This window comes from Corythoichthys intestinalis, chromosome 2 (genome assembly GCF_030265065.1).
Source record: "Corythoichthys intestinalis isolate RoL2023-P3 chromosome 2, ASM3026506v1, whole genome shotgun sequence".
In the NCBI taxonomy this organism is placed as follows: Eukaryota; Metazoa; Chordata; class Actinopteri; order Syngnathiformes; family Syngnathidae; genus Corythoichthys; species Corythoichthys intestinalis.
The window spans coordinates 49,963,880-49,990,986 of NC_080396.1; the positions used below are offsets into that span (position 1 = coordinate 49,963,880).

At 38.8% G+C, this 27,107-nt stretch overlaps 3 protein-coding genes across 7 annotated transcripts in view; 2 read left to right on the forward strand and 1 right to left on the reverse strand.

Annotated features, from left to right (window-relative positions):
- Positions 1–1,588: 1,588 nt before the first annotated feature.
- On the reverse strand, positions 1,589–3,346 carry rpl32 (ribosomal protein L32). 2 transcript variants are annotated; one of them, XM_057817427.1, is made up of 4 exons: positions 3,281–3,346; positions 2,685–2,785; positions 2,438–2,619; positions 1,589–1,752 (listed from the first exon to the last, which is right to left on the reverse strand). In XM_057817427.1, exons 2-4 carry the CDS (start codon positions 2,778–2,780, stop codon positions 1,623–1,625), a joined length of 408 nt encoding a protein of 135 aa, XP_057673410.1. In that variant the 5' UTR covers positions 2,781–2,785; positions 3,281–3,346; the 3' UTR covers positions 1,589–1,622. The 2 variants fall into 2 exon arrangements, with proteins under 2 accessions (XP_057673410.1, XP_057673401.1); XM_057817418.1 differs by having other exon boundaries at positions 3,277–3,340.
- Positions 3,347–5,536: 2,190 nt separating this feature from the next.
- ssuh2rs1 (ssu-2 homolog, related sequence 1) lies at positions 5,537–12,512 on the forward strand. Of its 4 annotated transcripts, none has more exons than XM_057825894.1 (14): positions 5,537–5,754; positions 5,828–5,870; positions 5,967–6,031; positions 6,533–6,637; positions 8,794–8,869; positions 8,957–9,086; positions 9,170–9,230; positions 9,538–9,659; positions 9,751–9,813; positions 9,894–9,976; positions 10,072–10,164; positions 10,241–10,346; positions 11,790–11,897; positions 12,020–12,512. In XM_057825894.1, exons 2-14 carry the CDS (start codon positions 5,848–5,850, stop codon positions 12,161–12,163), a joined length of 1,179 nt encoding a protein of 392 aa, XP_057681877.1. In that variant the 5' UTR covers positions 5,537–5,754; positions 5,828–5,847; the 3' UTR covers positions 12,164–12,512. The 4 variants fall into 4 exon arrangements, with proteins under 4 accessions (XP_057681877.1, XP_057681868.1, XP_057681897.1 ...); XM_057825885.1 differs by having other exon boundaries at positions 5,538–5,754; positions 5,818–5,870; positions 12,020–12,511; XM_057825914.1 differs by lacking the exons at positions 5,537–5,754; positions 5,828–5,870 and adding an exon at positions 6,182–6,308 and having other exon boundaries at positions 12,020–12,511.
- A 110-nt stretch (positions 12,513–12,622) lies between these two features.
- LOC130909417 (DDB1- and CUL4-associated factor 1-like) overlaps positions 12,623–27,107 on the forward strand; it is a 35,250-nt gene continuing 20,765 nt past the window's right edge. The window contains exons 1-14 of the mRNA XM_057825873.1: positions 12,623–12,820; positions 13,479–13,595; positions 13,671–13,747; positions 14,593–14,666; positions 14,754–14,867; positions 17,303–17,440; positions 17,592–18,185; positions 18,319–18,420; positions 18,488–18,646; positions 20,089–20,268; positions 20,448–20,657; positions 20,745–20,914; positions 21,026–21,150; positions 25,664–25,899. Coding sequence (XP_057681856.1) covers positions 13,483–13,595; positions 13,671–13,747; positions 14,593–14,666; positions 14,754–14,867; positions 17,303–17,440; positions 17,592–18,185; positions 18,319–18,420; positions 18,488–18,646; positions 20,089–20,268; positions 20,448–20,657; positions 20,745–20,914; positions 21,026–21,150; positions 25,664–25,899 — 2,292 coding nt within the window. The 5' untranslated portion in view covers positions 12,623–12,820; positions 13,479–13,482. The remainder of the gene's footprint in view (positions 12,821–13,478; positions 13,596–13,670; positions 13,748–14,592; positions 14,667–14,753; positions 14,868–17,302; positions 17,441–17,591; positions 18,186–18,318; positions 18,421–18,487; positions 18,647–20,088; positions 20,269–20,447; positions 20,658–20,744; positions 20,915–21,025; positions 21,151–25,663; positions 25,900–27,107) is intronic.

Below are 27,107 nucleotides of genomic sequence, written 5' to 3' on the forward strand. Positions count from 1 at the left end.
ATGGGAGGACAATCAAATTACCTATGTAACTGAACTCATTATATTCTGTAAATAAGGTTGCTTAAAAGTTGTTGGGGACAATCTGAGCATCCTAAAAAGTTGGTAGTGTTATGTCCCTACCAACCCTATGCAAACCTACGCCCTTGGTTTTCAACACTATTCAGTGACGTGCCAAATTTAAAAGAGCTGTATTTTGAATTTACAGGGACTTTAGTCATTATGTCTGATGAATATTGTTCTCTTTTTAAATGTTTTAGTCATTTTGTTATTGCTTCTGAAGCTCTCAGCATATTGTACCATAGACATAATAGTTTTGTAATTGGATATATGACTTCTACGATTGCAATGTGACTTGTTTAAGGTAAATCCCATCTGAGTGAACATGAACAAAATGAGCAGAAATAAATTAACTCCTGGGACAAAAAAAAAAAAAAACCCTCATATGGCCCTTTTCTTGTTTTGTTCTGAAAGCAGCTGCGGTCCTTGGATTTGGGGGATGAAATAAACTAATTGCCCCTACAATGTAGGACAGTAGCAGTAAAAAAGACAGGACCAAAACCATCCAAAACCATCGATGTCATTAGTACAAAAGGGCCTTAATATAGAAAAGGGCATGACCTCCAATTTTAGTCCTCGAACTCACCCTAAAGGTCCTCATAATTTAACCAGACTGCCATCTTCTGGTAGTCAGGTGAAAATGCAATGTTTAAAAACGACGCAACAAAGCATTTATAGAAGTCAAAACAGTCGTCTGTCGTAACATAATTGGACGATACTTTGAAACGCGGTACCTGTAACACGGTGGCAGAAAATTAGGTTTCACATAAAATATTTCAGTATTTTCTGTGATAAAATCTAACGGCTTTCACCAATCTTGGAAGGCATGAGCATCTGATGGCACCTGCAATATAATTTTTTTTTTTTTAAGTTTGTACCTTTAGTCCTCCCTCGGGCAAAGCCTAGCCGACATCTGAGAGAAAAAAACATCCTCCTCGGTCCTCCACCAGAGTGAACACCTCGCCTTTGATCAGGTTGACAGAAGATAAATGAGACTTGCTTGGGCGTGAGATGGCCCTTTCCTAACACTAAAGTCGCCGTCATATTCATTGTCTTGAACTGTGGCAAGATACAAATAGATCCAAGTTTGCCTGCAGTCTTCGTCCCCCTCTTGAACACTCCAAACCTTCTTGACTACATCCACAGGACAATGTATTTTGAAGAATTCAAAAGGGTCCGAGGTTTGTTTGCTCTACTCTCTTGACAAGACTGGCAAGGTTTTTTGTGTGCATCTCTGGCACTTTTCAGGTGACAGATGGCACAGGACTGAGCACCAAGGGGCATAGCCTGGCAGACACACAGCAATGGAAACTTTCTCTACAGGGAACAGCCTCTTAAACAAAAACACAATCTGGGCAAGGTTATAAAATACATACTGGGGATTTGTGGCAATTGGCTACATTCCAACATCTAATAACAAATGTGAATTTGGGTAGTAAAAATGTCATCCATTTGAAAAACAACAAATGAACTTGCTTTCTCATTCACGGTGCCGAACTTTTTTACTAACCAATAAAATATATGCGCAAGATTCAATATTGAAGTATTTATTATGAACAGCCTTTTTATTCGTTTTCTTCACTCCTGAGTCTGGCGTTGGGGTTGGTGATCTTGATGGCCAGCTGAGCTGCCCTCTCCACGATCACCTTCCTGTTCTTTGAGGAGACATTGTGAGCAATCTCAGCACAGTGAGTCCTATAGAGGAATCAAAGAACATGAGGTTAATACAGTGTTCAGAGATTTATATCGTTAGATATCGCAAATTAGGGTAAAGGCTCAAGTACAAGTTACTTTTAATTCACCATTGTTGCTTTCATTATTTCATTATAGTCGCAGCTTTCTTTTAATGAATTAACTGGATAGGCAAAACAATTTGAATCGAGTTTTAGTATGATGGTGCAGGCTTGGAAACAAAATTTATTTCCAATAGCCTCCGATTTCATCCAAGTTAAAATTTCCCTTATTTTTTTTTTTTAATTATCTTTTTCTTGTACAAATTTGTACAGTAAGCTCACACTATTCAACCAGGGAAATACGGACCAAGTACTGATGTCAACAGTGAACAAACACAAGTAACTGGAGACACTGTCCCAAACCAAGATCTCATTTCCTAAATTTGGTTAATAACATACCAGCCCAAGCCCAAAAATAAAGACTATTTCAACATATTACATTACCAAACATTAACCTCAGCACCCACTCGAGATGTATCAACTTAACATTGATCTTCGACACCATTTACTACTCTCTTATAGCTTTAATGCAATCTTACGGCATCTTAGTGTGTTTGATGTAAAACAAAAAGAATATGAAAATACAGTATCTTTCCTGCAAATACAAAAATTGCTGAACAGCCAAAACACCATGGACGTTGACTCACTTGTTGCTCATCATCAGAACCTCCAGCTCCTTGACATTGCGCACCAGGAACTTCTTGAAGCCATTTGGAAGCATATACTTTGTCTTCTTGTTGCTACCATAACCAATGTTGGGCATCAGCATCTGGCCCTTGAACCGCCTGCGAACCCTGTTGTCAATACCTCTGGGTTTGCGCCAGTTTTTCTGGAAAAGAAAAATCAAATTGAGTTGTGTGCATCCTCAACAATAGTAACAGGATCACAACTTACCGCAATCTTGACATATCGATCGGATTGATGGCGTATGAACTTCTTGGTTCTCTTCTTGACAATTTTAGGCCTTGTGAGGGGTCGGAGGGCTGCCATTATGACTAAGAATACACACAAATAATCCCATTAGAAAGAGGGCATTCGGCAAGTTAGTCCGCAACCAGAAAAGTATTAAATTAAACTCGCAATCACTTCAATTATGGCTGCTTTCCAATAGCATCTTGACTAGCCTGCTAGCTAGCTAGCTCACGTTTCAACGTTATGTCTGTGCGGAAGAAATTTCCTTACACACCAATTTAATTCTCATTTACCATGACTCTGAAATCAAAACTGCTTAAGCGCTTCTATGACTTGTTTTATCGTTTTTTAAATGGGCTTCTGATATATTGACAAGGCATGACAGGAAGAAAGCCTTGCAAGCGTCATAGCTCCAGCAGTGGTACCTCGCGAGACAAATCATGGATTATGTCTTTCCGTCAAGTTTGATTTCACATGATTCACGCTGAGCAAACGCATATAATCGATAGAAAACACCATAATGGTGTATTAAGGGAACAAATTATGAGGATTGTTACGGATACGATAGACTCACCCACCGATGTAAATCCGAAAAGGACTTCACCTACACCGGAAGAAAGGAAAAAGGACTTCCGGGGTTTCGCACAGACTTATGGGAATTGTATTCCAAACATACAGTATTAGCAAAAGGCGCATGCAACTGCTTAAATTAAACACAAACCTCAAACTGAAATCATTCTCACAAAAAATGTACATTACAATACATTAGTAGTGCGTTGAGGTTTTATAATAAAATCATGTTTTTTTATGGTTTTTATATCACCTAATCTCTTATGCCAGGGTGCCAGTCAAAAATGGATAATAAAATAAGCTAATGTTGAAAATTAGCGACAAAAAGCAAAAAAACATTGAGGCTGCTTTGATCTGAAATGTCACTAATTCGCAACATTATCTTTGATCTCACAGTGGTTGTAAAAGAGAAGACATAATAATCAATCCCAAAGTAGTGATGAGAAAATGAAGCTTTTGAGAAGCAATAAAATAATTTGGGGAAATTGCTTCGAAATTTGCTTTATTACGTGTACCTTCAGTTATGGTGACCCCCATTATAAAGACAAAACTCACCATATATCAAATCCAATGTAACTGGAATGTTGAAATTGTCCATAGTTAATTGTATGTATGTGTACGGGTTTGTGTATGTGTATGCTGTCCAACTATGCCCCTACTAAAAGTTTTAAATAGTTTCTTTGGAGTGTCCTTTTCGCGCATCTTATCATACGAACTGCTTGTATATGACCATGGACTGTATACCTTTAATGATGTGTGAATAAACTGAACTGAACTTCTGGTGAAAAGCAAGTCTGTTGTGGACATTTATGTGCACATAAAAACAATGAGACAGAATACTGTATCATATTTTACTTACCAAAAAAAAAAAAAAAAAAGTTGACCAAATGTTGTTATTGATTAGATATTTATGGTGGAGGAAATATAGTTTGCAATTGTTTGTATAACTTTGGCCCCAATATGTTATGAGGAACTCTAAAATGTATCACATTATTTTGATATCGTATATCTATATACCATTTTGCATTTTTGCAATGTCATTGTGGATAGTCTCCCTAGTGAAGTGTTTCAGGCATGTCTCAGGAGGCCCTGTAGGTCATTCCAGAATTGGAGGACATTTTATGTTCCACCCTAAAAAAAAAAAAAAAACAACAACAACTAGATACAAAATACTAAAACATGCAGGGTCTGGGTCAATTTACATATCCTGACACTAAATCTGGAAAAAAACAAAAAACAGAAAACAAAAAAACAATAGAACTAATAATATTAAGAGAAAACAACGCGTGAAAACAATTTCAAAATACCAAATAACTCTGGAATACACTGTAAAATGGCATTTTTCTCTTGCCCCAGTCCAATGACAAAATCCATTTCATCTTTATTGTTTGTTCCTTTGCTCTTTTAACTGCAGGAATAGTTCGTTTAATAAACATACTATTTTAAATGTTAAGTGGTATTCATTGAGCGTGTCTTCCACAACTTGCATGCAACTCTGTTGACATAATATTTTTAGCATTATAAGAAGAAAGCAGTGAGAAAATACGCTGACTTGACATTAATCGGCTTTCCAAACGAATGGGTGGAGCAAATTTATGTCCTTGCTTCTATTTTTCATGTTTCATGAAATAGTTAGCCCTAATTGGATGACTTAGTTCATTTTACGCAACCCTGTAATCTATATGATCAGAATCAGACAACCATGAAACAAAAAATACTGTAACTTTGACTTGATAACACAGTTTGTCCTGTTGCTCAACAGTAACAGCTAGATAAATACGGAGCGCCGTTTGTGACATAGGTAGGATCTGCAGTGAAGCTGGTTACTTGCTGCCCCACTTACGTAGGCCTATTTGAAACAGCCAATGCACAAATAGAGCAAATGAAATCATGGACATTATTGTATTCAAAAATGTTTTTTAAATGACATAATAATACTATTCAAGTCAAATGGAAAATAATTTGACCATATCATTAAAAGAAAACTCTTTTAGTGTCATTCACAATAGTAATGATGGAAGTCCAGTTATGTGGCACTTTGCATCCTTCTGTTGTGAATTTAAAATATTTAGTCACTGATAGACGTCCAATCCATTTGAACTGGAAAGGGTGGCTGAATGAGCGATAGTTTATTCTTTGCCCCCCCCAAAGTCCAAATGGTTTGGACGTCTATCGCAGTCAATGGCTGCCAGTTAGTTAATTCTTCACGTCCAGGCTCTGCCTCCATCAGCACACACAGACACACTTTCACTTCAGTTTACTGCCCAGTGCCCACATCCATAAAGCAAATGCGCACTTCCGGAACACCCCACCTTTTTTTTTTTTTCTTTTTCTTCATTTTTAGGGAAGGAAGGAGGATTATGCTGGGAAATCGGATTTCGACAACAAATCACGGATGATGACCTCTGAAATTGGTACTTTAATCTGAATGTTCGACAGGACTATTTAGCTGACATCGTGTTTTCTAACGTGTGGTAAAAAGGTAAATGATTTGTCTGTCACATGATATTTGCGATCAACTCTTGCGAAACTCATTTGTTTGTAGTTTGTTTCAGATCACATCTAATTCACCAATATGGAATATCGTCGTATGATACAGTGAGTCTTAAAAGTTTGTGTTTTGTAAAGAAAGACGTCATGAGGGATCGTCCCGTTATGACCTTCTTGTTAACTTTCGTTTTCCGAACAAACCAGTGATGGGACAGCAAGTTACGGAGTGGCCAATCCAGGTTACGTACAAGCAGCTGACACTCGTCCTGGTAAGTGTGAGAATTAAATGTTTTCACTGGACCATAACACGTTTGGATAGCTGGGAGTGTGTCTGTTTAAAAAACAAGGATGTACTCGCACACTTCTCCACTTCCGTGCAAAACATATTAGTGACGTCACGCAATGTGTCCACACCGTAGAAACTTGGCGTCCTAAGAGCGAGGTGTTCTAAGATTTTTTCTTTCAAAGGCTGAACCCAACCTCACAGTATTATTTTGTGTTTACCACAAACATCTAAAATGGACTATAACAACGCAGAGGGTCAAGGTGAGTCGCACACACTCACTCGCGTATACATCGGAGGGAAGAATATGTGTCCGCTTCCCATATAAAACTTAATATAAAATAGTTAGGGATAGATACACAACGCGAAGAAACTAAATATTTTTTCTTAGGTCAACTGTTTGGGTCTCAAATGAAAACGTTGGTTCTTTGACCACTTCAATACAGATATGAGCGTTCCCTGAACTGGTTTCTCTGGTTTCTTTCAGCAATGTTCGCCCCACCCGCGCCTGATTCTCATGGGCCGAGCGCTCCACCAGCCAGCATGTTCGATAACATGCCCGGTTATGAAGGCACTGTGGCCGGCGGAGGAGGTACTTGTATGGTGCCTCGAAAGTTGGGAACACTTATCTGACTGAGTATATGAGCCATAAACTAATCCTGAAATATTGTATGTCACAAAAAACACGTACTGAGTGCTAGTACTAAGATTTAAACAAGTGATACTTGGCCCTTTCAAGGACAGTGGTCAAAAGTCAATAGTTGACGTTAAAGACCTTTAACCCTTTATAGAGCAGGTGACTGTTTTTGGTAATTAAAAAAAAAAAAAAAGTAAACTCTTTTTGACACTTTGTATCTTCACCCCCTCATAAGGCAAGTGACTATTTTTTATGTGATTAAATTTACGTATTTTTAAAAATGAATAAAACAGAAGGGTTTGGATCAGGGCGGACAGTGTTCTGCAATTCCTTCTACCCGGCGAGATGTCCTACCCAGAGCCATGTAGAAAGAAGAAAGAGAGTTGCGACACGCTCTGATCTCGCCACGGGTGGTTCATGTAGGCCTAAATAGTTCCAAGCACAAGCAGCACTGTAATGGTTTTCTATGGAACTGACAGCGATGGGTGATTGCGACATTTATGGTAAAAATGGATAAAATCACGTACAGTGGTACTACAACTTACACAATTAATTGGTTCTGGAAGTAGTTTCTTAACTTGAAAATTCTGTAAGTAGAGATGCGTTTTCCATGTAAATTCCCGAATCCATTCCAAGCCCCTCCAAATTAGACATAAATCCTTTATAATGCATAAAAATGCATCAAAACATGGAACAAATATATGTTACAATTAGATTATTGCACAATAAACAAAATCAGAGTTGTGCATAATGTAAAAAAACCAAGAATAGAGTGAAGAATAAAAGTTAATAGACTCATGTAAAGCTGTCAGAACACGAGAAGCGAATGAAGAGGACGCTGGGATACGCACATACACATGCAGGGAAGGCCTCTCTTAGCCAGTTGAATGCCAGGAATGCCAGGCAGTAGCCAATGGTAGAGCAGCTACAGTATAAGTGTGTCACATTCAGTAAACTCTGGGAGCTACGAGTAACAGGCATACTGTATTTTTGCCTTTCATCCTGAAATTTCTTTTGTAACAAGAGGCCATATTTTCCCGTTGAGGCATGTCTTCTGAAAATTCTGTATGTTGAGACATTAGTAAGTAGCTGTACCACTGTATGATAGTACTTGTTTGATGATGTCAAGCAAGCTGAAAGCGCATGGTAGTACTTTGGGTATCAAATTTGCTTCTGGTAGCACGTTTCGCAGGGGTAGACATTTTGGCAGAACACCGGTCTTCCCAATCACGCCATGCCAGGTCTCACTGTCATTGAACATTTAATTCGAGAAGTCCCCTTGCAAGACGGAGGAGTCCTCAATGATCGATACCTCTCCCAATTTGCTGACATGCTACAGACAAACCCAGTAACTGAAGCATCATGTTTTTGGAAAAAAATAGTAGTCTATTCAATACATTTTGAAAAATAAATCACACAGCCATAGTATGTGAATACGGTAACCGGTAATTAACATGTACTGTAGTTAAACCTGAAGCAGCTCCGGAAGTGTTTATTGACCTCTTATCCCTTTAATTTAATGTGACTATACAACAAGTTCCAAAAAGATTGTGAGTACATCACTCCTATATTAACTGATATCGCTTTAGGGTTGTTTATTTGGTCCCATAAGCATGGTCGATATATACATACATCGCCACAAACCTTCTAATAGTAATTTGTGTTCCCCTGTTAAGTTCCTAGTCTTCGCACTCTTTTATTTAGGAACAAATTGGGAACCCTATAACCCACTGTTTGGACTCGTACTGGCCCTAGGTTCAGGAAGAAGTATTCCTTCAGACATAATATTGATAATTATGATTTATATGGAGGGCTTGAACTTTGGAGGGGGAGACTTTTCTGGCTTGTGGCTTAATGTCTGTACTGTTGTGAGGCTCTCCAGACCAAATAAGCCTTTTTTCATAGTTAAGACATTCTTGGCTTCTGAGTATTGTCTCCAGTATCAGTTCCAGGGGAATCACCACGGCAGTAATCACTTTTAATGTAAACCATATCTTTATCTGATTTCTCGATTAATTGACATGATGATCAATGGCGTAAATGATTCTAAGTACTGTATATTTGATAGTGACATGTTAATAAGGTATATTAACTTTTAATCTTGGCTGTAGGTGGATTTCTTCCACCTCCGATGCCAATGAATCCAACTCCTCAGCCCCAACCTGGACCTGAACAGCCACAATGGAAGTAATGCACTGCATTTAATGCAAACTAAGGGTGTCCGCAACTAAGACAATTACGACATACCTCATCTCATGTCTCTGCTAATTGCAGTATTCCATCGATAAGTGAGTCTACAGCACGGGAGGCATTTGCTCTTTGGGTCTCCAGCAATTGTTGTTACAGTTCAGCACCAGCAAAAGATGGAGTGATCACCAACATGGAAGCTTTCAATACCTACAGGGTAAAAGGAATGCAAAATCAGGAAAAATTATTGTGTAAAACAGACCATGTAATTTAAATCACATCTTAATGACTTCGTTTCAGTACCGCCTGGAAACCTTCACTGAATCAAGACTGACTGAGTGGAGCCACGAGCCATATAATGGTATGTATCTCTTCTCTTGTATATGTCCTACTTTTCAACTGTTAGTTTATGGTTTCTTTTATTACTTTGTTCATTAAATCTGGCTAATGTAACATATTTTCAGTGAGGATTGTTATGATGGCTTGGTGTTAAAGAAATGCTTTTCTTGATTTAAATCTGGTATACTGTAGTTGAGAAAAGTGGTAGATATTGACAGGTGATTGATGGTAGAAAATTGTGTTGTTATCAGTTTTACTTAACTCTGTAGAATTTCAGTTGAGATCAATACGGTTGTCTCCCCAATGCAATCCTATTTTCTTTGGTTCAGGTCAGCCAGTGGATGCATACGCCCAACCACCTCCAGGGCCCTGGAACATTCCTGCTGCTGCCCCCAGTTATTTTAAAGAAAGCAAACAGATCATCAAAGTTCCTTACACTTCATCTATGAAGGTTCATAACAGCTAAATGCCATTCTAATCTAAACATGTTCAGACAAGATGACGTGTGCGCCATTTCCTAATGAGAATCATTTCATCAATAGACCTGTCACGCTTGCATGGGAATGGGGCGGACACCCTGCAAAGACTGTGCCGGTGCGGGCAATGTAAGTTATAACTCGTTGGTAAACAGGATTTGTTGTAATACCGACCCAGTGTTGGATTCCTGTACTTCTGTTTTTGGTAGAAAGTTTGTTGGGTGTGTAATGGAGCTGGTTTCCGCCATGGAAATGAGCGTTGCAATCATTGCTTTGGTAGAGGGAGAGAAAAGTAAGTATCACTTTTTGTTGTTATAAAACATTAGCTTTAAAAACATGTATTACTTAAAATGTACAGAGTACCATTCCTGCACTATTGTGTTGTAGCTGCCACGGCTGCCAAGGGCAAGGATCCAAGCAATGCCCCACATGTCATGGAAAACAACAGCTTTTGGTCTATATCAACCTCACTGTAAAATGGTACTGAACATCTGGGTGCATTGTTAAAAGGTGTCATTGTAACAGTGATCAAGCAAAATGTTATTATGTATTTCAGGACCAACAACTCTGACGACTATGTTGTGGAACAGTCCAGTGGACTTAATTTGGACAACCTGAGCAAAGTGTCTGGCAAAGAGCTTTTCAGCGACTCCCAGTACTTGGTAAGATTTTATGCTTTTGCTATTTTTTCCCACAGCTGTTGCTTGTTATAATGTACACAATATAGACAAACGGCAAAAGGTGCAAAGAAGACACTTGTAGAACAAGTACACCTTTTATACCTTCCCCAGTTTGCAATGAATTGATGTGTCTTTTGGATTCATGTCCAGTCAACCAGGCCACACGCCACTTTTCTTGGTAACATCTAAAGCAGACATGTCCAAATTGCGGCCCGGGGGCCAAATGCGGCCCGTGGTCAAATTTCATCCGGCCTCCAGCCTCTGTCATAAGATCAATATTGTCTGGCCCGCACACAGACTTAATAAATTGGTCAGCAGTACTGCTACCAGCATATGAAGTAGCCTACACACTAAATGCTGCCCCTCATTTACCCACTAAAAGGCAGCAGCACTCTAAGCAACATTACCCCGTGTGATCCTTGACTTCCAATTTTCTAAAATGGCGACAATCAACAAAAAAAAAAGTTGACTGCGACGGCTGACGCTTCAAGGATAGGTGGAAATTGGACTATTTCTTCAATAAAATATGCAACAACCGTGTCTGCCTCATTTGCAAAGAGACAGTCGCTGATTTTAAAGAATTCAATGTGAGGCGATATTAGACATGCTAACATGTACGACAAGATTACAGGGAAGATATGCAGCGAGAAATTGAAGCAACTTTTGAAGCTAGTTTGATTTCACAGCAGCAGCATTTCGCAAGAGCCCGAGAGTCGAAAGAGAATGCTAGTTGCAAGATTGTTGCAATTATTAATTTAAAAAATATAATAAAACAAATGTGACACACAGTATGGGTTGCTAAAATTTGCTTAAATATATTGTTCTGCGTAAAGGACGTCAGCCAAGGTCGCCCCCCCACATTTTTACCACACCAAATCTGGCCCCCTTGGAAAAAAGTTTGGACATCCCTGATCTAAAGTGTTTAATAGGGTTAGAGCTAGTGTTCATGTTCCTCCAAAACAGACTCATTCAACCATACCTTAATGACATCTGTACAATTTGCATGACCTGGGCAGGATAGGGGTTATGTGTCCCCTGTTACGTGCTGCAGTTAAGAGCAGAACAGCAGAATTTTGAACAAACTGGAGACCCAGTGACTAACAGGCTAACCTGATCCCATTGTGATCCCTGTATTGGTATAATTGGTCAATTTCAACACTGTGTGGAAATCATTTGGCACAAATACTGAACAGGAACTCGAAAATAATAAATAAAAATAGATAAAATAACTTCCTTTGATTAAGGGCTAGATTTTTAATCAAATTATTATCATTTTTAATATAAATTGTTTTACTCAAACTGACTTGTGATAATGAGTGCCTAAAGTGTCTGCTCTGTGGCTGTTGTACTTTTAGAAGGCTCTAACACAGATCAATTTTCAAGTCCCTAATTACGATACATTGCTTACTGTGTGAACCTGTGCAGGTATACCCTGTGATGGGATTCCCAGACCCTACTGTGGTAAATGCCGCACAGCGTTTAATCAATGAACATCAAGCCAGGTTCTCGCAGTCATCTCGCATTCTTCAACAGGTAATTGTGGACCATCCACATTTTTAGCTGAATACAATTACGTAAACTCCATTTAAACCTCTATGAATAATGAATGTGGGTTTCAGTAACATGCCCATTTATCTTTTTGTTGTTGTTTCTAGCGACAAACTATCGAGCTGATTCCTGTCACCAAGGTGACCTACTCATGGAAAGGGAAAACGCACATTTACTATGTTTATGGAAATGAATTTCAAGTCAGTGCAGACAACTACCCTGCCACCTGTTGCTGCTGCACAGTGATGTAGTTGTAGAAGCTGATGTAGGCTCTTCATATCATCCCCTCTGACCAACTATGAAATATAATTTCAAATTGTATGTTATGTGTTTAAGTGTTTACATGCCCATGGACAGAAAGGCCTATGTTTCGCCCAGAACAACATTCCTGGAGATGAAGAGAAACATCCCACTAGCCACTACAGTACATTCTGGGAAATGTAATAATGTAATCCTGTATTTCATTAGAAGTTCCTGTATGTTAAGCATGATTTTGTCTTTGTATTTTCTAAATCACTGCAACACGTGTATCAATTTGCTATCTTGCGATTTTTGTTTTTAAATACCTTTTTTTTGTATAACCGTTTATTTCTGCTTATGCTTTTGCACAAATACACTAAAAACTATTGATTGAGAAAATCGAATAAATTGTGTTTCGTAATGTTTTGCTTCGTGTGTTGTCGTCATAAGAAGTGGACAGTCGCAGCTGCTATGACGTAAAGAACGTGTTCGCCATAATGACAGTCAACTATCAACAAAAAAAGCCACATTGTGTATATTGAGATTTGACTGTAAAATCCCGCCTATTCTACCGGCGTTTGTTTGCAGCCATTGGACCTAGCTTCCTATCAACTTATTTAAGTTTTGGAGCAATCACACAACACTGAAGGACTAAGCGGAACAGCAAGGTAAAGTTAGCATTGTTAGCTAGCTAAATAAGCGGGTTTACTTATGATGCCGCTAGCTCGTGGCTAATGACAACATTGGTTTCCATGTATGGACCGGTCGCCGTGGTTCAGAGATCATTTTGATATAACACAGTACAATATGCACGTCAGATGTAAACACAGCACTGGGTTTTAAAGCGAGCAATCGTATAATGTCATGAGTAGTACGAATCCAGTTAGCTCCCGTCCTTAGCCACGGCTCAGCGACTGAAACCGCAGTTCATGTCATTGAATGTTAAAAAAAAAAAAAAAAAAAGAAATTTACCATCTTGATATAATCAGAACAACTGTTTTCCTGCTTGGTTGTTTTGTCTTGTTTTGAACAGTCCTACTGGTTTTGTCAGTTGTAGTCCCTGAAGACCGCTGCACCTGCAACCAGACAATCTGTTTCATTTATTACTAAATATATCACAAGAATGATCCGGCTGATTGAGTTTATGTTTAGCTTCCTTTTCATATATCTCAAAGGAGTATTACTCCCTCTTTGACTGTAAGATACATAGTAGCTGCTAAGACCCGGTTACAGTACACGCTGTGCGCTATTTATGTTAGGGGAGTATACTTTAGTTCAGAATGGAATTGAATTGAACCAAACCAATGTACTGTTGTTCCTCATTAGAGTTATGGCGTCGGCATCTGCCAGTGTGGACTCCAAGGCAGAGCTGACTGCGCTTTTGGAACAGTGGGAAAGGGAACAACAAGGCAGTACACAGGAACTAGTAAACATCCTCACCAAGTAAGTGCTTTTGATTGATCACATTAGCCGTTTGATAGTTGTAGATTTTGTGGTTCGTTATGTTCTACCTTTTAGAATATCTGAGCTTGTCGAGAAGGAGACTGAGGAGTACCGCAAAGCGGATCCAGACCCTTTTGATGATCGACATCCTGGTATGATAAAAAAAAGACAGAACAATAGATATGTAAATACAGGCCCATTTAAAAAATACAATATCATGGAAAAAACACTTTCACAATTACAATTAAAGTCAGAATTTCATAGATTATAGATGCAGGGCCCACAATTTTCAAGTATTTATTTTTTTTATTTTTACATATTTTGGGCTTCCAGATCATAAAACCTACAAAAACAGGGTTTCAAAAACATTTGAATGCTGTTTAAAAATAAAAAATAAAAAAAATCCCAGATTTTCCATTACGTTTTTTTTTTTTTTTTTTTAAATTGGGTGTCAAATGCTGATCTCAAAGCACCTGCACAGGTTTCCCCGGGTGTCATTAAATTTCTTCAATTTGGTTGAATTGTTTCAGTTCGGTTCAACAAAGCTGGTTGTTTACAGAGTGTTCCAAGGCGCTCTTCTCCCAGTAAGGTAAAGTGAGCCTTGCTTTAGGGATCTAGGTCCAAGGGTTTTTGCAGAAGAGGAATGAGGGATAGAACCCTCTGGTCCAGCGTGAAATATCCATTGTCAGTCAGAAACTGGGTCGCAATGTCCAGTATTAAGATTTTTTTGAAATCCTGTTTTTGTGGGTTTTATGAGCTGGCAGCCCAAATTATGTGAAAATGTACAAATAAATACTTGAAATCATTTAAATTATGAGCCCGGAATCTATACTCGCTGCCAACCCTCCCACTTCAAATTTATAATTTATCAAAGTTTCACTTTTTGAGTGTAATTATGGAAATAAATCAACTTTTCCATGTAACAGTATTTCTTTAAAATGGGTCTGTAAATTGTGAAACTATAATACATTGTGTTCTTTTCCTCTTTGGCCCTAAGGGAGAGCTGATCCAGAATGTGTATTAGGGCATTTGCTCAAGATCCTCTTCAAGAATGATGAATTCATGAATACAGTAAGGATGCTTTGAATCGACATTCAGTACTTGCTTACAGAAAAGGTCTAATTGAATGTGTTACATAACATTTAATGTCCCATACAGTTGGTGAATAGTTATGTGATGGCCAGTAGAGAAATTAGCCTCAATGCAGAAGCTTGTCGCCTCCTTCAGAACATCATGCCTGGCCTGGAGACTGCCGTTGTCTTTCAGGAAAAGGTACATTGTTGCTGCCTTTGACTCTACTATGAAAATATTTACATTCATTTATAGGCCTGTCGCGATAACAAATTTTAGTGTGCGATAATTATTCTCATAAATTATTGCGATATGCGATATTATTGCGCCCCCCCCCCCAATTTTTTAAACCAATTTACAATAACACAGTGCGAATACAGTATATATTAATAGATGAAGTACACCCATTTAAACGCGATATTTACTCTTAAATTCAAATCTACTTTTTAAGAAATCACAACTAAAAACAATAGACCATACCTCTTAAGTAAAAAACAACAATATTTATACCGCACAGAAACACAGAATAAATAAAATGTGTTTAAAAAAAAAAAAAAATGCACTTAACAACTTCAGCATTTAGAAAAAATTTTCCCGTCATAGCTTCTGCAATGGTGTTCCATAGGGATGCAATGATACAGTTAAGTCATGGTTCGGTACGAATTTTGATACGAGGGACATGATTTTCGATCCGATTCAATACATTTAATGCTCTGTAAAAAAACAAAAAACAATTGTATTTTTTTTTTTTTTTTTTTTGCTAACGAGCAAAAATTAAATTGCCATCATATAAACATGCATTTTAGTGCATAATATTTATGTGCTTACTTCTTACTGATATGAAAAAAAATTGCATAAAAGTGCTGAGAACAATCTTTACTGTTTGTAAAGTGAGGCAGGGCACACCGTTGATTGCTACAGCTCTCTTAGTAGCTAGGTTTACTACATGAGCAAGACATCCTATTTATGGTCCGAATCCATTTGTGTCACGTACTGAATTAACAATACTTGCAACATTATCTATAGGCACTGGTATGGATTGATTTGGCCTTCTTAATCTCATGTGACAAATGACAGTTTAGAATTCATCGATGTAGTATATGGACTACATGTCCCATAATCACTCTGGGCTCACGTAGCCAATGGCATGGGAAGTAGCACATCTAGTTTGCCATTTCATGATATCTAGTGTGTGCGCGCATTAAAAAAGTTAGCAAGCGCCGCGAAAGTCACGTCTGCTCATTACTACACAACACCAGCATATGAGGGCTTTCATATACAGGACGAGTTTGAAGCACAGCGCTCTTACCGGTAATTTCATTCAGCTGTTCTTTGTCAAAGTGAGGTTATTCGTAGCAGCCAAGTCGGTAACAATGTTTTGGCGGACTTAATTGTAAATATCCAGCGTTGTGCCGAAAAATAGCCGCCCCGCGTGAAATGTCACTCCTGACGGGAGCGCCCGCACGTCAACAACACCGGTGTTCTGCCAAAATATTCTACATCGGCGAAACGTCCTACATTAGTCGAATTTGAGACCTAAAGTACTACCGTGCGCTCTAAACTTGTTTTGTTTAGATGCATACAGGAATAAGGTACTAAAAAAATGCCTGCAGAAAATACTTAAATGTAGTTATATCAAATAAGGACGGTTTAAACACGCTACGTGACTAATGTGGTCAACTGCTTCAAAGCTAACACAAAAAAACACAATGGTTAAAAGTATGAGAGGGTAATACATGCAAAAAGTATCTTTGAGGCTGTGAAAAGGTTCTAAATAACTAAATAAAAACAAAAATAGTGAGTAATCGCCGCCTCTAACAGATGTGCGCATGCGTGTGAATGCATGCGCAAGCGCCCTGAGCATTGTGTAGAACGTTTCGCCGCGTAGTAAGGAATGGCCGAACACCGGCGCGCCATAGATGGTCCACAGTCACTCCGGAGCACTGACGCGGCCGGTATACGTTGAACAATAGGATATAATGGGAACAATTGGCTCTGGCGCTAGTTTTTGGCGGACCTGGAACGAAGATGCATTTTGCGCAGTTGGTAACGAACTATTAACAGCACGTCTGCCGCACGCGCACACACACGTGCACGCGAGGCGATAAATCGCAGCGGAAAAGTTATCGCCTCCATTTTTATATATCGCGCGATAAATGGAATTATTGCATATTGCGACAGGCTTATTCATTTATGGCATTTTATTGCTGTTTAATATTGAAAATTAAAATTATTTAGTAGGTGTCCATGATGAACACACTGAAGCAAGCAGTGTTATCGTTTTTACTTTTGACTAATTCTGTCACCGTTGCTTGTTAAATGCTTTTAATTTGAGCCATACAGGCAGAAACGTTTGTTAAACTAGTCGATATTCGTACCCACTAATCAGCTGTTTTCGACAATTTTGTTGTTGTTGCTTGTTTGTAGAGCCAGAGTTCAGTTTGGAAGCAAGTTGTACTTCCACACTGTTTGTCGTTATCCAGCATAAACATAGTAAATGTCGAGTCACAATTCTCTTGCCCATTTCATGAAAAAAAAAAGAAAAAAGAGCACTAAGCCAAGACCTGATCTGAGGCAGGCTGTGCACATAAATATACTATGATTTTATTGTAATTTGCTTGATTGTTTCTCTTCAGGAGGGGCTAGTTGAAAGGTTGTTCAAGTGGGCTCAGGAGGCCGAGCAGCCTCTCAGAATCTATGCCACTGGCTTGTTGGCAGGTGCCATGGAGAACCAGGACATTGCTGCCAACTACAGAGAAGAAAACTCTATTTTGGTCAGTAGGGGGTGCTCTTGCCCTATTTCCTCCCTCATATTGAATTTGTTTGCTGTTATTTTATAATTAAACTTATTAGTCTCCTTTAGACACTAAATTCCCGTCCCTGCCAATCTTTTTTAAATTTCAATTATTTTCTCTAAATTGACAGGTGCCATTGATGCTGCATCGCCTTCGTGAACTTCAAGATAAAGATGTTGAAAACAAAAGAGAAATTAAACGTCCTAGTCCCAGAAAAGCTCTGAACGAACCGTTGCTGCCTTTGGATGAAGAGGCTGTTGATGGAGGCTTTGAGAAGCCATTTTCCCTCGGCCACAATGGGTCTGAAACACAAGGACTGGAATCTGAGGAGGATAGTGAAATTACCCTGTCCGCCTTGGAGTCTGAAAATGAGCTTCCGTTTCACCTTAACAACCCTCACAAGACCAACAACTGTGCCACCTCGGCTGTTAAAAGCATGATGAAGCCCATGTCTGCCTCGGGGTCACTTCTGCACCTTGGTACCTCGGATGGTAGTAGTTACCTAAAAAGAAAAGCAGAAAAAGAGTATGGCAGGACCTCAAAACTCAAGTTGAATTTCTCCATGCCTGAAGTAGAGAGGAATATAAGTGAGCTTTCCAACAGTAGCTGGTCTGAGATGAGCCCATGGGTGATTGGTAACAACTACCGCTTATCCCCCCTGACTCCTGAAATCGAGCAGAGGCTCATTTTGCAGTATCTCACTCCCCTGGGAGAATATCAGGAGGTTGGTTTGTTTTTTAGCACTTACAATTCCTCCCCGATTAGGGTAACAGGATGCTTTAAAAATAGTTGAACTCATCCTCTTTTGACTTTACTTTGCCAAGTGTAATTATTCCCAACCTGCCCCTTTTTTTCAGATGTTGGCGGTGTTCATGCAGATGGGAGCCCGTGAGCTTCTGATGCACTATACTGATTTAAAGCAGACCAACGATGTACAGCTCACATTTGAGGCTCTCAAGGTGAAGTCGATAATCAGTGTAATCCACTCAAAAAACACTACAATTTCGTTTTATCTTTCTCTCACAGTATTTGGCTTCTCTGCTGCTTCACAAAAAGTTTGCTGCGGAGTTTGTCGCACACGGAGGTGTTCAGAAATTGCTGGAAATTCCAAGGCCCTCTATGGCTGCTACTGGGGTGTCTCTCTGCCTCTACTACCTTGCCTATAACCAGGATGCTATGGAGCGGGTATGAAATGATATAAACAGCTTTGAAAAATTTCCAGTACATGGTTGCATTACATATTTACATATTCATTTGCTATTTGCAAAGTTCTGACACGCAACGCTAAATCCTTTCCATTAACTACTGATTGGTTCTGTAAGGTTAGCGGGTCATCAATATATAGTAAATGTCTTTATAACTTAAATGCAACGGAAATGAGACGTGGAGAGAATTTATACTTTGAGTGACTTACGACTGCATTTAGCAGTTATTGCCTACACCAGGGGTGCTCATTTTTTTACTTCAAGGTCTACTTTTCAAGGAGACAGCCTCCCATGATCTCCCTTGTTTTTTGGGGGGTGTGAAAAGGCTCAGCAGCAATGTATGTTGTGAGCTACTCATCATGGATGATAGGATTATATCCATTTTTTTATTCAATACATTTAACCTTTATTCGTATAGTGTTCTATAGCTCCTACAAAGGTCAGCAGCAGTATTGGGAAGGCAAGGCAAATTTATTTATATAGCACAATTCAACACAAGGCAATTCAAAGTGGTTTACATCACATGAAGATCATAAAAATCACATTAAATCAATAGAACGTAAAAACAAAGACATTTGAAACAGAAAATAAAATTATACCAAAAAAATCGCATTTAATCACATTTAGTATTGCACAACAAAACATGCTTAAGCTTTTTTTTTGGCCTTTAAATGAAAAAATGAAAAAAAAGGCGCGATCTATTCACACAAGCGTTGTGATTGACTGGTATATCACGACTGACGTAATGAGTACCCCGTCCTACACTATGGGGGCAATGGGGTCGAACGTCATCACTCGTTGACCATTTTGCATCTGGGCCATTCGAAAAACAGTGAACATTTATAAACAAAAGATAATATTTTTGTCTTCAATGTATGTATACTTTATTGTAGATCATCTCAATTAATAATAGGTCATAAACTGGAATTTTTCCAAATGGTCTTGTGAAGTAGTGATTGTCCATGTGTTTATCTGTGAATATGGCACAAATCAAAGTACAGTGTTCTGTTAAAAAAAATGTGATCGACAACTGTCCTGTTTTCAACCTCATCATTTTTTACATTGAACTTGATATTTTTTGTATAACTAAAAAAGAAAAACTTTTTACTTTTTAAGTTCTAAAGTTCTCTCACTAGTTGTTGTGTGCTAACCCTAAACAATAAAACATATAAACGAATATTTGCAGGTTCAACAAAATAATTTATGTGCGCAGAAATTTTCTCAACTTTTAGTAACCAGAAATATAATATCCTGCTCCAATTAAAATCAAAATCACATTTTTTGGGTAGAAATGGCAATTTAATAATATCAAAACACAACGTCCAGTTTTCACACCAGAAGTAAATATTCCTTGAAAATATGTATTTTGTATAAACCAGCATGCTCCCATTGGTATTCATTGGTGTGACTTCTTCTTCCAAGGTATGCATGCTGCCTCACTCTGTCTTGTCAGATGTGGTTGGCTACACACTGTGGCTGCTGGAATGTTCGCATGCATCCGGCTGCTGCCACGCAACCATGTTCTTCTCCATTTCCTTCTCTTTCCGTGCTGTGCTGGAGCTCTTTGACAAGCAGGACGGGCTTCGACGCCTCGTCAATCTGGTACGACAAACCCACAGCTCGCCTCCCGGGAACGTCATTTTAACCATGCAAATGTTACCATCTGTGTTGCTGACTGAAAAACAAAGTTGCGGACTTGAATACTGACTATTTGCAACACTACATCCTAGTACGTTTGTTTATTTCGTACTGAAGCTGCTGTGTGCTATGACATCTTCCAGATTAGCACATTGGAGATACTGAACCCTGATGACCAGGGAGCGCTTCTCAGTGATGATGAGATTTTTTCCAGCAGGCAGACAGCCAAGCACACTTGCATGGCGCTGCGCAGGTACTTTGATGCTCACCTGGCCATCAAGGTTGAGCAGGTAAAGCAGTCACTGCAACGCACAGAGGGAGGTGCTCCTATTCACTCACAGCCCCACTACAAGGTATTTGCTGAAAAAAATATAGCGTGTGTTTTTGTGATTTATTTGTGATGTTTTGTAGTGCTTATTTGACTTTTTCCTTGGACATAGGCAGTCAGTTACAGCCGTGAGCAGGTAGTGGAAATGATGGAGTTCCTCATCGAGCGTGGCCCTCTTCGTTTATATTGGGAACCAGCAGAAGTCTTCCATAAACTCTCTTGTATCCAACTGCTCTTGCAACTCATTTCTATCGCGTGTGATTGGAGGACCTACTATGGCAGGTGTGGAGGATTTGCTATTCCGTATTTTCATGATTGAGATTGTTTGTTTTGTCACTTGCATGGAGTGTATTGTGCGACAATGGTTCACTTATTTTGTCTGTTTTCTTGCAGGAGTGACACTGTACGTTACGCACTTGACATCCTGAGTATTCTCACGGTAGTACCGAAGACTCAGATGTTATTATCTGAGACGGTTACTGTTGTCAGTGAGGGCGGGTCTACTATATCTAGTGCTGGTATGTATGCAGAGAGGAATTAATCTAGAAGTCGAAAACTGAATTATTTTATTGGTCAAGTATCAAATTAATATTTTTAATAGTTTAATAAGGAATCGACATGCCTTCCATTACACTTCATTTGGTATGTGTTGAGAAATGTTTTACAGAAATAACATTTTGAGCTTAGTGATTCTTTCAAGTTTTTCCGAATTCTTTCTAGTTGAGTTGACTCAAAGCCAAGAAAAATTAGTGATAACCTGCTTACATCCTATTCCAGTTCCTCGGGAGACAATTAATACAGACATTAATTGTGTATGGGTGCTGGCTGTATAAATGATGATCTTTGAGGTTGGCACACAAAAATAGAATCAACAGTGCAATATATAGTCATATTGGAAATCGTACAATTTCCATTACTGTCTGCTATTACAGGTTTGAATATTAAGAGTCCCTGCTTGAGGTCGACTGATATGGGATTTTGAAAGGCCGATGCCGAAACAGATTTAAAAGAAAAAAATTCAGTCAATCACGGCTGTCTAAACCTGATTTTGTAAGCTGATATTTGTGGCCGATATCCTTTTTTATTTTATTTTTTTATTTTTAAAGCAGGTTGATTATTAAAGTTAACTCTCATGATATAAATGTCTATATTAAGGGTTCAATCTTTCTTCTGCTGCTTCCTTTTGTAAAACTAGGCACATACAGTTATTCCATTACACTAGTACCTCTACATACAAATTTAATTAGTTCCAGGACCTGGTTTGTGTGTAAAAATGGTCGTACAGTGGGGAGAACAAGTACACTACACTGCCGATTTTGCTGGTTTTCCCACTTGCAAAGCATGTAGAGGTCTGTAATTTGTATCATAAGTTCTCTTCAACTGTGAGGGACGGAATCTAATACAAAAATCCAGAAAATCACGTTGTATAATTTTTAAATAATACATTTGTATTTAACTGCATGAAATAAGTATTTGATACATTACCAACTAATAAATATTTCAGCTCTTAGTTCCTTTTTAAGAACCCCTCCTGTTCTCCACTCATTACCAGAAGTAACTGACCTAACAGACTTCTACATGGCTTGCAAATGGGAAAACCAGCAAAATCGGCAGTGTATCAAATACTTGTTCTCCCCACTGTATGTCGAGCAGGATTTTCCCATAAGAATACATTATTATTTGATGAATTCGTTCTGCTACAGGTATAATTACTAATAGCAATTACTCATAGCAAAACAAATAAACTGTAAATACAAATCAGAATTATAATAATTTAATACAGGTAATAATAATAATAATAAATTAATGTAACAAATCAGGTTCTAATGTGGCAGTTGTGTTTTGCATGCTGTTACTGAACGCACCGTGTGACTGACGTGAAAGGGCGGGGACTGTGAGCCGCGTAGTCTAGCCAGTTCGCTCACACGCACACCACGCTCATATTTTTCTATCATTTCCTTCTTAATTTCAACTCCGAGCGTCACCTTTTTCCACCACCTGCACTAACCTTCTTGGGACCCATGTGATTTATCAACATGGGTCTCACAAGAAAATCCGCCGTGCGTCCGTCTTGCGGATAAACAATGAAATTGTGACGCTGTCATAACTCATCGTATTTGGAGGATGTCGTCATATGTCGAGACAAATGGGGAGTCATATTTTAAGTCGGATGTCGAAAGGATCGTATGTCGATGTGATCGTATGTCGAGATACCACTGTATATTGAATAGAATAGAATAGCCCTTTATTGTCATTATACAGGCTGTATATCAGCTTATATTGGCCTGATACACTGTATCTCTGTTGACCTTTATAAGAAAGTTCACCACCCAAACAGTGAGCATAACAATTATATAGGGCGTTCTTGAAAAAAGTTCATATATCGGCCCGATATAGTAGCCAGCCAGCCAACATATTGTTTGACCTTTATGAGAAAGATCAGCAACCAAGCAGCTAACATAACTTCTTCTATTATATCGGCTACTTATTGGCCGATGGCCGATCTTGAAAAAAGTCTATATCGGCCGACCTTTAGTCCCTGCATCATTAAAAAGGCCCCAACACATATCCTTTTGTTTTAACATGTCATATTTTTTGTGGTGCACTGGGAGTGTGCTAATAATCATACAGTGCATTTGTCTCACTTCTCAAATTGACATCTAATTTGATATTTGACCAATCATTTGGAGAATTGATTTATCTTCGTCTTATACTCACAGTGCAGTTAAAAAGTATTTCGTCCCTTATTGATTCCTTAGTTTTTTTGCATTGTCGTCACACACAAAGGTTTCATTTCAGCAAACCAATTGCAATTGTGCTATATGGAGCTTGTCAATTTTTTTTATACTGGACTGTCTCAGGAAATTAGAATACACAATATTCTAATTTCCTGTCTCAGGAAATTAGAATATTGTGTATTCTAATTTCCTGAGACAGTCCTGTATATATACACAGGACTGTCTCAAAAAATTAGAATATTGTGTATTCTAATTTTCTGAGACAGTCCAGTATGTGACTGCCACACTTAAAGCATAATTACAGCCTCTTTGTTACGCTTGTGCATGGTGCGCATGCTTGTACGAGTTATACTTGCTGTGCTGGAAGTTGGTCTCTTCTTATTGTTTGCAGAATCCATATTAAATTGTGGACAGTTACCGGCTCGCGTATTTTTGCCAAGCAGAGGCTAGGCAGAGGCCAGGTGAAACAGAGCTGCTGCCGTGTGGACGTGCAAAGGCGCTTGTTGTTTGCCCAGAGTGTTTGACTGAACACTCTATTGAAGGGAAGAAATAGGGCTTTTTGGAGCAGTCTCTGTAAAATTCTCTGTGTACTTATCAGGGCGTTGGTGGAGCATGCATGAAAAGTAGAAAAGTAATTTACATGAACACTGTAAATTCCATACAGTACCTTTTAAAGGAGCCATATAAGAAATGCACTTCAATTTTTCATTACAGGTGGTCCCCGGGTTACGATGGACCCGACTTAAGCAATTTCGACTTTACGGTCGCCGGTGTTTCGTTTTCATTTTTTTTTTTTTTTTTTTTATGTTGACTTTTGTTTAGTGATGCATGCTTTAATTTTGGCGCAGTAAGCGTAGAACAGGAAGTGAATGCATGTACAGACGCGCCCGCCCACCCCATATACGCACACTCAGCGCAGCCGAGTGACGGAGGAGACCGCCTGCGCGCACCTTTGTTGCTTGAGAAGCATCCAGATGCGACGGCTGTATATAATCCCTTTTGTACTGTTTACTGTGCGTATTCAATTGTGGTCGAATACTTGGGGCGGGTTTATGTGATTGGTTTTTGATGGTGTGCGGACGCTAACTGATACATGCTAATCATTTGTTAATGTTTTATCAGCAGTTACTTGTAAACACAAATTTGAATTGCTGGTATTGAAGATGAGACTGATTTAATTACATTTTATTTTAGTTTCTTTCTGCAAGTGTTGATTTCATGAGCAGCTGAATAAAGTCAGCGAAACACATGGATGTCTGACATGGTCATTTTGGAGCTTAGATCACTGTCCAGTTAGGACCTAGCTCCAGCGTCTTGGCGAAGACTGGACAATGACGTATAATACATGTGTTTTTTTCCATTTAGAGGCTGTTTTAAGGTATTTAAATGGTTAATTTCGACATACTCTGAAATCGGGGTTACATCGCCAGCGCAGGAACGGAACTCGATCGTAAACGGGACAACCTGTATATGATTTCAATAGTTATCAAAGAAACATATTTTTGTAAATACTTCCAACATGTTTTTCAATGTTAAAGCCTAGATTTTCCCATTTTCAAATTTGATTGTCAGCCCATAGAAGTTGTTTTATTTCTATTTATGATGGATTTCCACCTGTCGGCCAATTATATAAGATCAGCTCTGTCTGCATCCAGGTTGTTGGAGCTCAGTAACCTCTAGGCTTCTCAAACTGAGGCCGGTTCAACTTCTACAAACATCTGAATTAATGTCATCTACCACTAAAGCGCCAAAAAAAAAAGAAAAAAAAAAAAAGAACGAATCTTAAATGACAAAATCATAAATATGGCAACGATATGTATTGGAGACGGCTTACACTCTTCAATATTTTTATCCTGGTTGCATAGTTGAAACTTTGAAAATTTTGCAGAGAAAAGTGGGCTTAAACTCACTGGAATTTGTGAAAGATAACTAATTCTGGCAAATGCTCGATTTCAGTTATTGCTTCCAAGGTGACACAAACCTTAGTGTCAAGGAGGCAATTAATTTTTCCACAAAGGGCCAAATAGGTTTTTCTCCTTAGTATATTAAATCTTCATTTAGAAACTGCATTTTGTATTTTCTTGGGTTGTCTCCATGTGATGTTACAGTTGGTTTGGTTCACTGAAACCTTTGCGTGTGATAAATAATAAATATGGGGGCAAATAGTTTTTCACGAGCACTGTCCATATATGCGTACATATTAAATTGTTGCTAAAGAAAAATGCAACTACGAGGGCATAGAGAATACTTTTCTGCTGCATCATATGTTTGAGATGGATTTCTTTTATTTCAGGAATGAACATTGTCCTGTCAGTAGCAGAGGGAGAAGTGTTTGTGAATGATGCGGAGATCCAGAAGTCTGCCCTGCAGGTTGTCATTAACTGTGTCTGTGCTCCTGACAAACGCATGTCCAGCATTGGCAAGTTTATTGCGGGCACTCCGCGTCGTCGCCTCCCCCAGATGACCAAAGCGAGTGAGAATGTGCTCACAAAAATGTGGAATGTAGTGCAGTCCAACAATGGCATTAAGGTGATTTTCCGTGAATAATTTCAGTTAATTTATTTTTGTAAGTTGAATTAACTAATTATTTTGACACAAACCTTTTTAAACTGTTCCAACCCTCTTAATTACTAGGCAAAAAAAACTAACATTCTTTATATGTTGTTTGGGGGCATAACCATAGTTCATTTCTGTTTTTATTTATTTTAATCAATTGTTATTATTATTATAATTGTTACATTAAGGGTGTAACAGTACACAAAAATCTCGGTTCGGTACGTACCTCAGTTTTGAGGTCACGGTTCGGTTCATTTTCGGTACAGTAAGAAAAAAATGCAAAATATAAATGTGCCAGTTATTACACACCTTTGTGCTTTCAACAATAGGAACATTAGCCTATACAAAACTAGAATTCTGCTCAAAAAGTAGCGGGTATTTAAAGATAATCCAACAACAATTTGCCTTTCAGACACCGCGTATTGGTCAGCTTTCTTTCTGAAAGAAAGAAGAAAAAAGAAGTCCTGTGCTAAAGAGAAAAGCAATCCCAATGACAAAGATTTTAGATTTTGGTGTGCATTGGCTGATTGACTTTAACGCCCGCGTTTCACTGCGTTCTTGCGACGGCCACGTTGTCGCGCCGTTGACGTTTCTGGGTTTTACTGTCGTACCGTGTTGGTCCTCATTATAATATAGAAGACGGCGTAAATATAATCTACACAAAGAAACTGTAACCTGATCGACTCACAGCCTCGAAAAGTAAGTTGCATTACGTCAGAAACTCGTTCGGTACGCCTCCGTTCCGAACTGAGCACCACGTACCGAAACAGTTCAATACAAATACATGTACTGTTACACCCTTCATATACAGTATATATATATATGTATATATATATATATACACACACAGTGGGGAGAACAATACACTGCCAATGAGTTTGATATATATATTCACCGGCCACTTTATTAGGTACACCATGCTAGTAACGGGTTGGACCCCCTTTTGCCTCAGAACTGCCTCAATTCTTCGTGGCATAGATTCAACAAGGTGCTGGAAGCATTCCTCTGAGAGTTTGGTCCATATTGACATGATGGCATCACACAGTTGGTGCAGATTTGTCGGCTGCACACCCATGATGCGAATCTCCCGTTCCACCACATCCCAAAGATGCTCTATTGGATTGTGATCTGGTGACTGTGGAGGCCATTTGAGTACAGTGAACTCATTGTCATGTTCAAGA